This window comes from Prionailurus bengalensis, chromosome B2 (genome assembly GCF_016509475.1).
Source record: "Prionailurus bengalensis isolate Pbe53 chromosome B2, Fcat_Pben_1.1_paternal_pri, whole genome shotgun sequence".
Classification (NCBI taxonomy): Eukaryota; Metazoa; Chordata; class Mammalia; order Carnivora; family Felidae; genus Prionailurus; species Prionailurus bengalensis.
Window position 1 is genome coordinate 2,551,961 of NC_057349.1, and position 11,903 is coordinate 2,563,863.

An 11,903-nucleotide genomic window follows, 5' to 3' on the forward strand; every position below is an offset into this window, starting at 1 on the left:
CACTCTAACCCACAAATCATGAGATCATGCCATGAGCCAAAGTTGGATGCTTCACCGACTGAGCTACCCAGGCACCACGATTTCTTAGATAGGACATTTAAAATGCTCAGGTATGACAGGTAGAGAGTGGGCTTAGTATTGGACAGTGAAGACAGAATTTCTACCATCACAGATGGATGCTTATACTGTAGAGTCCTGTCCAGCTTCTCATGGGATTAGACTCCTGCTCTGTTTCACTGGAGACCACATCCTTGCTTAGCAACATTCTCTGCTGTTTTCCTTCCCTCACCCCGTTTATCCCGAGAGCATTACCTGAATAAACAACACGCAGTGGAAATCCTACTTCATTGTCTTCCCCATAAAACTTGCCCTACAGCTCTGTCAGTGGTCATCACCTCTGTCATTTCCTATGTAGTGATGGTTGTATCCCCTCATTTGCTCATCCTCCCTCGTCATCAGGGGCCTGTTCTCATATGTCTGAGGTTAGCTCAGACCCATGGGACAGAAGCATCATGAAAGCAACAGTGATTCATTCATAGCATTGAGGCTGTGGAAATCTTGCCCGCACTTTTTCAGGATTCATTCAGAAACCAGATAGGGCAGCGTGTGTATGTCAAACATATCAGTGAATGTTATATGTTTGAAACACCTTAAATGGAGTCATTGTACTGAGGTCTTTTGTCTTTAAACTGTGTAGTATGCATACTGAGCATCTGGTTTTGTGGACATTTGTATTCTTCCACCAAAACGTTTAGAGTTACATGTAGCATTGAACACTTAGGGTAATTGCTCTATTACCTTAGGTCTGTCAGTAGTAAGCATTTAACGTCTTTCATTTGATGCCTGTTTTCTTGTCATTGTAAATTGAGTTCTTGTGAGATGTTCTTTCAATTATATACTTTTTGATGGTAATTATTACATAGAATGCTACTTTTTAATTTTGCAAGATCTGTTTTTATTTTAACTAATAATTTTTTCTCTATATATATAACATATGTCCTTTAAAAGTATTTTTTATGTGCAAAGTAATAATTTATGTGTAATAATCATAACTGGATTTCCTGTATCAGATTATTTCATGAGAGCTGCATTCTACATTCATATATATATATATAAGTATATATATTAAATTAATATAAATGTATTAAAACCCACCCATACTCATATAACATTGTAAAACAGCAAGAAATTTGTACAAGTTCATTTCACCACCTCTTTATGTTTTCTCAACTGTCTTCATAGTCCTTATCCATATGGACTATTAAAATATATCATTATTTTATTCTAATGGTTCAGTATGATATTGGTATTTTGTTTGGATAAGTTAGCATTTTCTGTTTGCTCTCCTTCATTTTCATGAGTGTTTCCTTTGTCAGGCAATTTAAATAGTTTGCCAGCTGGGCTCTTAGTGGCTAAGTTGGTTAAGCCTCTGACACTTGATTTTGGCTCAGGTAATGGTCTCAGAGGTGTGAGGTTGGGCTCTGTGCTGACAGTGAGGAACTTGCTTGGGAATTTCTCTCTGGGTCTCTCCTCTCTCCCTCTCCATCTCACTCTGTCCCTCCCCTGCTTGTGCTCACTCTCTCTCACACAAAATAATAAATAAACTGAAAAAATTAAAGCAATAAAAATGTGTCAGCAATGTGTTTCAGATGGATGTGTGTATATTTGTGAACGTGTGCATGAGAACGAACCATGGTTTGTTTTTATTTGCTCTTCTGAGAAGGTGTTAAGGAGGGGATATTCCCTGTTGTTGCACATTTAGACTGTGCCTGATACCTTTGTAATTAATTCTATTAAGAAATTGTTAGTGCATAGATTTTGTTTTCTGGATACCACTGGTCACATCTTCATAGGAAATCAAAGGAGTTCTAAAACAGTGTGAATTACCACATTCTTTATTTCATTGCTATCAACATTTATTTTATGCCAGTTTTGTACCCGTTTCTTTCACACACTGGTTTGAAAGAAACTTGCGTCATATTTTAAAACTCTTGGAAGAGTTAAAAATGTGCTGGATGGCTACCCTTCGTGATATGAAAGAACTGAAATACTCGTGTCCTGATGACTCTTTTCGTTGGTATGTTACTATGCTCATTCAGTACTGCGCAGTTGGGTGGAAAAGGTCATCAGACGAGCCTTAGAGCCTTAGAGCTGGCATTATGTTTGATCTAGTGTGACTGTCTCTGCAGGCTACCTTCCAGAATGGTGATCATTCATATAATATGGATGGGTGTGGGAGATTTTGTATAATACCAATATATCCTTTCCTTTAGGCCTTTCCTTGTACTAAGTTAAGGTTAGCGTTATAGCTCTTTGACTTGTCATGGCTTTGAGAATATATCTGTGTTTATCTCTATATATTTACCCAAGTAATTATTTTATCCTAGGCAATGATGCAAAGCATTACACTTTGTACATAGGTTACCCATTTCTTTTTTTTTTTTTAATGAAATTTGTTGACAAATTGGTTTCCATACAACACCCAGTGCTCATCCCAAAAGGTGCCCTCCTCAATACCCATCACCCACCCTCTCCTCCCTCCCACCCCCGGTAGGTTACCCATTTCGATAATGCTTTAATATGTTGTGACTCGAATGGTGATATGGAGTAATCCTACCTCTTTGAGGAATTTTATGAAGGTTGGTGTAATTACTCTAATGGAGTAATGTGTGAAACACAAATCTGCAGAAGGAAGAATTGAGTGTTGGCCCCTGGATCTTAAAGTTCTGATTCCAAAGGACTCTGCACAGCTGATGAATTTTCAGAGTTCCTGTTAAATTGGCATGGTAATTTTAAGCCTCTTTGGGGTTAACGTTAAGCACTGTTTGAATGGTGTTGTCAGGTTTTCTCTCATTATTTGTTTTACTTCCACACACACACAAAGAAACCTGATATTTGTTTGTATGCAGAACTAGCAGCGATGTGTTGAATGTAACTGAATTCTTTGTAGAAATATATTCTAGGTCATAAATTCCTGTAACTGAATTTATTTTCGAGATCATGTTGTATCATGACTTGTACCATGTGGTATGTTTATTCCAGCTGTGTGCAATTATGAGATACATATGAAAAATAATGAATCTGGGGTGCCTGGGTGGCTCGGTTGGTGAAGGGTCTGACTTCGGCTCTGGTCAAGATCTCACTGTTTGTGAGTTCAAGCTCCATGTTGGGCTCTGTGCTGACAGCTAGGATCCTGGAGCCTGGTTCAGTTCTGTGTCTTCTTCTCTCCCTGTTTTCCCCACTTGCACTCTGCCTTTGTCCTTCTCTCAAAGATAAATAAACATTAGAAAAAGTTTTTAAAAAAATGATGACTAACTCTGTGTGCAGCACTTTCCTATTCTTTCTGATTTCCCTCCCTCTTTTCCCTTATCCCGATTTTCTCGAAATGCACACATATTTTTATTTTATTTCATTTATTTTATTGATTTTAAATTCTCTTTTTTATTTTTTTGAATTTACATCCAAATTAGTTAGCATCTAGTGCAACAATGATTTCAGGAGTACATTCCTTAATACCCATTACCCATGTAGCCCATCTTCCCTCCACAACCCCTCCAGCAACACTGAGTTTATTCTCCATATTTATGCGTCTCTTTTGTTTTGTCCCCCTCCCTGTTTGTATATTTATTTTTGCTTCCCTTCCCTTATGGTTATCTGTTTTGTCTCCTAAAGTCCTCATATGAGTGAATTCATATGATTTTTGTCTTTCTCTGACTAATTTCACTTAGCATAATACCCCCCAGTTCCATCCATGTAGTTGCAAATGGCACGATTTCATTCTTTTTTGATTGCTAAGTAATACTCCATTGTATGTTTATACCACATCTTCTTTATCCATTCATCCATTGGTGGACATTTGGGCTCTTTCCATACTTTGGCCATTGTTGATAGTGCTGCTATAAACATGGGGGTGCATACCCATATTTTATAGTACTTTCAGCCTACTAGGCTGAGACTGAAAGACATTTTGTACCTATGACTGATGCAGACACAGGTCCATTATTTGATTTTTCTTACATTAAATATTATGATTTTCTTTTCTGATAATATAGAATTAATTAATATGAACGATGGCAATTTCATGAGTCCATAATTTATTCAAAGAGTTACTTATACAATGCCATGCCCTGTCTTATAACATGCTATATTCACATCCTGCCAACATTTTATTGATTTGAAGATTGCTTTTAAAAATTGCTAAATGCTTGGTCTTGACAGGAAACATGTAGTAAGAAAGAATGGACCAGAAAAATGGAAGTTCTTTCACTGGCTTTATCCTGCTGGGTTTCTCTGACCGGCCTCAGCTGGAGCGAGTCCTCTTTGTGGTTCTTCTGATCTTCTATCTGCTCACCCTGCTGGGAAACACAAGCATCATTGCATTGTCCCGCCTGGACCCACACCTGCAGACTCCCATGTACTTTTTCCTCTCCAACCTAAGCTTTCTGGACCTGTGTTACACGACCAGCATTGTTCCTCAGCTGCTGGTTCATCTCAGGGGAGCAGACAAGTCTATCTCCTTCGCTGGCTGTGTAGCTCAGCTGTTTGTCTCTCTAGGGTTGGGATGCACAGAATGCATTCTGTTAGGGGTGATGGCATTTGACCGCTATGCAGCCATCTGCAGGCCCCTGCACTACACAGTGATCATGCACCCCCGTCTGTGCACCCTGATGGCTTCTGCATCATGGTTCCTTGGTTTTGCCAACTCCTCATTGCACACGGTGCTCACCTTCCTTGTACCACTCTGTGGGAGAAATAAAATAGAGCACTTCTTTTGTGAGGTTCCCCCACTGCTCAAGCTTGCCTGTGTTGACACCACTGTGAATGAGTCTGAGCTCTTTGTCAGTGTGATCATTCTCCTCATACCTGTGGCATTAATCACGTTCTCCTATGGTCAGATTGTCAAGGCAGTGTTCAGAATAAAGTCAGCTTCAGGGCAGAGGAAAGCTTTTGGGACATGTGGGTCCCACCTCACAGTGGTCTCCCTGTTCTATGGCACAGGCATCTACATTTACCTCCAGCCTAGCAACAACTACTCTCGGGATCAGGGCAAGTTCGTTTCTCTCTTCTATACCATCGTCACCCCCATGGTCAACCCCTTTATATATACCCTGCGGAACAAAGATGTGACTGGAGCAATGAAGAAGGTGCTCTGTAGGGGCTATGACTCCAGATGACTCGGTACGGAAGACCCTGTGATGGAACACTTTGAATGTCAGAGCCCCTAAGATTTTGTGTCTGCACGTGTCATCCAACGTTTCCCCTGATGACTCTCATGAGAATTCCCTTACTTCATTGTTTTAAGCAACGAGGGTTCAAACTCTGAATTCATGGATTCAATAGTGCAAGAGAGTTCCCATTTCTAAATATCCTTGACAACACCTGTTGATTCTTGTGTTGTTGATTTTAGCTATTCTCACATGGGTGAAGTGACATATCTTTGCGTTTTTTGGTTTGTATTTACCTGATGATCAGTGATGTTGAGCATGTTTTGACATGTTTTTTTTTTTGTCATCATGTTGTCTTATTTGGAGAATGTCTATTCATGTTTTCTGGCCATTTTTAATTGGATCATTTGTATTTTGGGCATTGTATGTATAAGACCTTTATAAATTACGATATAAACCCTTTATTGGTTATGTCATTTGCCAATATCTTCTCCCATTCAGTAGTTTTCTTTTAACTTTGAAACACAAGTAAGTTTGAAATATTTTTCAAATGATTTTATTTTAGTTTTTTTAATTAAGTGTTTTTACTTATTCATCTTTATCATAAATATTATTTATTTTTAAAATAAATGTATTTATTTCAATTCAAGTTAGTTAACAGATAGTGTTGTATTGGTTTCAGGAGTAAAACCCAGTGATTCATCACTTACATATGAAGCCATGTACTCTTCCCAAGAAGTGCCCTCCTAATACCCATCACACATTTAGCCCATGCCCCCCCTCCTCTCTCCTCCAGCAACCCTCAATTTGTTGTTTGTATGTAAGAGTCTCCCCTCGTATGCCTCCTTCTGTTTTTCTTTTTTGTCCTTCTCTTCTCCTCAGTTAATCCATTACATGTCTTAAATTCCACATATAAGTGAAATCATGATATTTGTCTTTCTCTGATCGATTTATTTCACTCAGCAAAATACAGTCTAGTTCTATCTATGTCGCTGCAAATGGCAAGATTTCATTATTTTTGACTGCTGAGTAATACTCCATCGCATATATTTACCAGTTCTTCTTTATCCATTCATCCGTCAATGGACAGTTGGTCTCTTTCCATAATTTGGCTATTGTCGATAGCACTGCTGTTGTGCAGTGAGGTGTATGTGCCCTTTTAAACAACACACCTGTATCCCTTGGATGAACACCTACTAGTGCAATTGCTGGGTCATAGGGTAGTTCTATTTTTAATTTTTTGAGGAACCCACATAGTGTTTTCCAGAGTGGCTGCACCAGCTTGCATTCCCACCAACAATGCAAAAGAGATCCTCTTTCTCTGCATCCTTGCCAACATCTGTCGTTGCCTGAGTTGTTAATGTTAGCCATTCTGACAGGTGTGAGGTGATATCTCATTGTGGTTTTGATTTGTATTTCCCTGATGACAAGTGATTTTGAACATTTTTTCATGTGTTTGTTAGCCACCTGGATGTCTTCTTTGGACAAGTGTGTATTCATGTGTTTTGCCCATTTCTTCACTGGATTATTCATTTTTGGAGTTTGATAAGGTCTTTATAGATTTTGCATACTAACCCTTTATCTGATATATCATTTGGAAATATCTTCTCCCATTCCATAGGTTGCTTTTATTTGCTGATTGTTTCCTTCACTGTGCAGAAGCTTTGTATTTTGATAAGGTCCCAACAGTTCATTTTTCTTTCTGTTTCCCTTGCCTCTGCAGATGTGTTGAGTGAGAAAGTTGCTGCTTTCCAGGTCAAAGAGGTTTTTGCCTGCTTTCTGCTCTAGGATTTTGATGGCTTCCTGTCTTACATTTTGGTCTTTCTTCCATTTTGAGTTTATTTTTGTGTATGGTGAAGGAAAGTGGTGAAGGTTCATTTTTCTGTATGTTGCTGTCTAGTTTTCCCAGCACCATTTGCTGAAGAGACTTTATTCCATTGGAAATTCTTTCCTGCTTTGTCAAAGATTGGTTGGCCATACATTTGTGGGTCCATTTCTGGGTTCTCTTATTGTGGAGAACACTCAGTTCCATTGATGTGAGTGTCTGTTTTTTGTGCCAATACCATACTGTCTTGATCATTACAGCTTTGTAACACATCTTATTTTTTCCCCTCAGAAATGCTTTGTGTGTGTTTATTCATTCCTCAAAACAAGCCTGTGAGGCAGGTGCCATTAATTATTGATAACTGCCCTTTAGCTTTGTAACAATTAGAAAATTGGAACACTGCAGAGAAATGGTAAGGGAGGAATAATCCCCTAATCTCAGCCAGGTGGGAATTCTGGATTTGTCTTGTCTTTTGACTTTTTGTTTTGACTAAATTTCTCTGAGCTTTGTTATCTTCACTGAATATCTCTATTACAATCCTGTTATCAAAAATCATATTGTACCTAGGCACCTGGGTGGCTATTCAGTTAAGCTGTAATACGTCTTGCAGTCCAGCATCGTGATACCTCCAGCTTCGGTTTTCTCTTTCAATATTGCTTTGTCTATTTAGTTGTTTTCTGGTTCCATACAAATTTTAAGATTGTTTTAGCTCTGTGAAGAATGCGGGTGTTGCTTTGATAGGGATTGCATTGAATATGTTGATTGCCTGAGTAGTATCGACCTGTTAATCTTTGTTCTTCCCATCCAGGAGTATGGAACATTTTGCCCTTTTCTTGTGTGTCTTCTTCAATGTCTTTGATAAGTTTTCTATAGTTTTCAGTGCATTGATTTTTCACCTCTTTGATTATGCTTATTGGTGGGTATTTTATGGGTTTTGGTGCAGTTGTAAATGGGATCGATTTCCTGATTTCTCTTACTGTTGGCTCATTATTGGTGTATAGGAATGCAATGGATTTCTGTGCATGGATTTTACATCCCGCAACCTTGCTGAATTCATGGATCAGTTCTAGAAGTGTTTTGGTGGAATCTTTTGGGTTTTCCACATAGAGTGTCATATCATCTGTGAGGAGTGAGTGTGTCTTCCTCCTGGCTTATTTGGATGTCTTTTATTCCCCTGTGTTGTCTGATTGCTGAGTCTAAGACTTCCAATACTATGTTGAATAACAGTGGTGAGAATGGGCATCCCTGCCCTGTTCCTGATCTTAGGGGGAAAGCTCTCAGTTTTTCCCTATTGAGGACGATAGTAACATTAGGTCTTTCATTTATGGCATTTGTGATCTTGAGGTATGAGCCTTCTAGCCCTACCTTTTTGAGGGTTTTTGTCCAGAAAGGATGCTGTATTTTGTCAAAGGCTTTCTCTCCATCTATTGAGAGGACCATGTGGTTCTTGTCCTTTCTTCCAGTGATGTGATGTATCACACTGATTGAATTGCAGATATTGAACTAGCCCTGTGTCCCAGGTATAAATCCCACTTGGTCTTGTTGAATAATTCTTTTAATGCATCGTGTGATTTGGCTGACTATTATCTCATTGAGGATTTTTGCATCCATATTTATCAGGGAAATTGTTCTGTAATTCTCCTTTTTTTTTTTTTAATTTTTTTTTCAACGTTTATTTATTTTTGGGACAGAGAGAGACAGAGCATGAACGGAGGAGGGGCAGAGAGAGAGGGAGACACAGAATCGGAAACAGGCTCCAGGTTCTGAGCCATCAGCCCAGAGCCTGACGCGGGGCTCGCACTCACGGACCGCGAGATCGTGACCTGGCTGAGGTCGGACGCTTAACCGACTGCGCCACCCAGGCGCCCCTGTAATTCTCCTTTTGAGTGGGTTCTTTGTCTGGTTTTGGAATCAAGGTAATGATGGTCTCAAAGAAGGAGTTTGTATGGTTTCCTTCCATTTCTGTTTTTGGCATGACTTCAAAAGAATAGGTGTTAACTCTTCTTAAAATATGTGGTAGAATTCCCCTGGAAAGCCATCCAGCCCTGGACTCTTGTTTTTTGGGACAGTTTTGATTACTAATTCGATTCCTTTACTGTTTATGGGTATTGTAAAAGTTTCTGTTTCTTCCTGTTTCAGTTTTGGTTGTTTATGTGTATCTAAGAATTTGTCCACTTCTTCCAGATTGCCCATTTTATTGGTGTCTAATTGCTCATAATATTCTCTTAGTATTGTTATTTTTCTTCTGTGTTGGTGGTGATCTGTCCTCTGTGATTCTTGATTTTTTAAAAATATTTTTTTAATTGTGTTTTGTATTTTTTAAAATTTACATCCAAATTAGTTAGCATACAGTGCAACAGTGATTTCAGGAGTAGATTCCTTAGTGGCCCTTACCCATTTAGCCCATCCCCCCTCCCACAATCCCTCCAGTAACCCTCTGTTTGTTCTCCATATTTATGAGTCTCTTCTGTTTTGTCCCCCTCCCTGTTTGTATATTTTGTTTCCTTTCCCTTATGTTCATCTGTTTTGTCTTTTAAAGTCCTCATATGAGTGAAGTCATATGATTTTTGTCTTTCTCTGACTGACTGATTTCACTTAGCATGATACCCCCCACTTCCATCCACGTAGTTGCAAATGGCAAGATTTCATTCTTTTTTATCGCCGAGTGATACTCCATTGTATGTATATATATACCACATCTTTATCCATTCATCCATCAATGGACATTTGGGCTCTTTCCATACTTTGGTTATTGTTGATAGTGGTGCTATAAACATGGGGGTGCATGCGTGCCTTTGAAACAGCACACGTGTATCCCATGGATAAATGCCTAGTAGTGCAATTGCTGGGTTGTAGGGTAATTCTATTTTTAGCTTTTTGAGGAAGCTCCATGCTATTTTCCAGAGTGGCTGCACCAGCTTGTATTCCCATGTGATTCTTTATTTTATTTATTTGGGTCCTTTCCTTTTTATTTTTGATGAAACTGGATATGGATTTATCATATTGGTTAACTCTTTCCAAGAGCCACCTTCTGATTTCATTGATCTGTTCTACTGGGTTTTTTGGTTTTTATAGCCTTACTTTCTGCTCTAGTCTTTATTATTTCCTGTCTTTTGCTGGTGTGGGGTTTTATTTGCTGTTCTTTTTCCAGCTCTTTAAGGTGTAAGGTTAGACCCTTCTTCCATCTTTAGCAAGGCCTCGATTGCTATATATTTCCTTCTTATGACCACCATTACTGCATCCCATAGGTCCTGGGCTTTGGTGTTATCATTTTAATTGGCTTCCATGTACTTTTTAATTTCCTCTTTAATTTCTTGGTTAGCCCATTCATTAGTTAGTAGCATTGTCTTTAGTCTCCAGGTATTCGTTATCTTTCCACCTTTTTTCTTGTGATTGATTTCGAGTTTCATAGTGTTGTGGTGCGAAAATAGGCGCGGTGTGATCTTCATCTTTTTTGCTCATTGAGGGCTGAGTTTTGTCCCGGTATGTGGTCTATTCTGGAGAATGTCCCATGTTCACTTGAGAAGAATGTGTATTACGTTACTATAGGATGAAATAATTCTGAATATATCTGTTAAGCCCATTTCGTGTAGTGTGTCATTCATAATCATTGTTTTTTTGTTGATTTTCTGTTTAGACGATATGTGTGTTGCTGCCCATTGAGTGCTGCAGTCCATTACTATTATGGTATTATTATCAATGAGTCTTTGTGTGTGTAATTAATTGATTTATAAATTTTGGTGCCTAACGTTTCGAGCATAAATGTTTACAATTGTTAGATCTTCTTGATGGATAGGCCTGTTAATTATGATATAATACCCTTCTTGATCTTTGTTACAGCCTTTATTTAAAAATTTTTTTAACATTTATTGATTTTTGATAGAGAGAGATAGCATGAGTGAGGGAGGGGCAGAGAGAGAGAGAGAGAGAGAGAGAGAGAGAGAGACAGGGAGACACAGAATCCAGGTACCAGGCTCTGAGCTGTCAGCACAGAGCCCAATGATGTGCTCGAACTCATGTACTGTGAGATTTTGACCCGAGCAGAAATCAGACACTTAACCCACTGAGCCACCCAGGCACCTCAGTCTTTATTTTAAAATCTAGATTGTCTGATATAAGTATGGCTACTCTGGCTTCCTTTTTGTGACCATTAGTATGACAGATGTTTCTCCATCCCCTTACTTTCAATCTGAAGGTGTCTTTTGGTCTACAATGAGTCTCTTGTAAACAGTATATGGATGGATCTTGTTTTCTTATCCATTCTGTTATCCTGTGTGTTTTGATTGGAGTGTTTAGTCCAGTATTGCCATTATGTTTCTCGTGGAGTTGGAGTTTCTGGTGGTGTTGTCTGTACCTTTCTAGTCTTTGTTACTTTTGATCTTTTTGCGTTTTGGTGTTTTTGTTTGTTTGTTTGGTCTTTTCTCCTCTTAGACAGTCACCCTTAAACTTTCTTTCAGGGCTGGTTTAGTGGTCATGAACTCCTTGAATGTTTGTTTGTCTGTAAACTTTTTAATTCTCCTTCAATTTTTAATGACAGCCTTGCTGGATAAATCATTCTTGGCTGCATATTTTTCTGACTCAGAACGTTGACTATATCCTGGCACTCCTTGCTTGCCTGCCAAATTTCTGTGGATAGGTCTGCTGTGAACATGATCTGTCTTCCCTTGTAGGTTAAGGATTTTTCTTCCCCTGCTGCTCTCATGATTTTCTCCTTGCATGAGTATTTTGTGAATTTGACTATGGTATACCTTGTTGATGGTCAGTTTTGGTTGAATCTAATGAGAGTCGTCTGTGCTTTCTGGATTTTAATGTTTGTGTCTTTCCCCAGGTTAGGAAAGTTTTCCTCTATGATTTGCTCACATAACCTTCTACCCCATTTTCTGTCTCTTCAGCTTCTGGGACTGCTATGATTC

At 38.8% G+C, this 11,903-nt stretch overlaps 1 protein-coding gene across 1 annotated transcript; it reads left to right on the forward strand.

Moving 5' to 3' along the window:
- The first annotated feature begins 4,238 nt into the window (after window positions 1-4,238).
- On the forward strand, window positions 4,239-5,174 carry LOC122489117 (putative olfactory receptor 2B8). Its single transcript, XM_043590634.1, has one exon. The coding sequence runs from the start codon at window positions 4,239-4,241 to the stop codon at window positions 5,172-5,174; it is 936 nt and encodes a 311-aa protein (XP_043446569.1).
- The last annotated feature ends 6,729 nt before the right edge of the window (window positions 5,175-11,903 follow it).

What these genes read in the sequence shown, in the direction of transcription:
- LOC122489117 (XM_043590634.1), top strand. Translation starts at nt 4,239, where the DNA reads ATGGACCAGAAAAATGGAAGTTCTTTCACTGGCTTTATCCTGCTGGGT.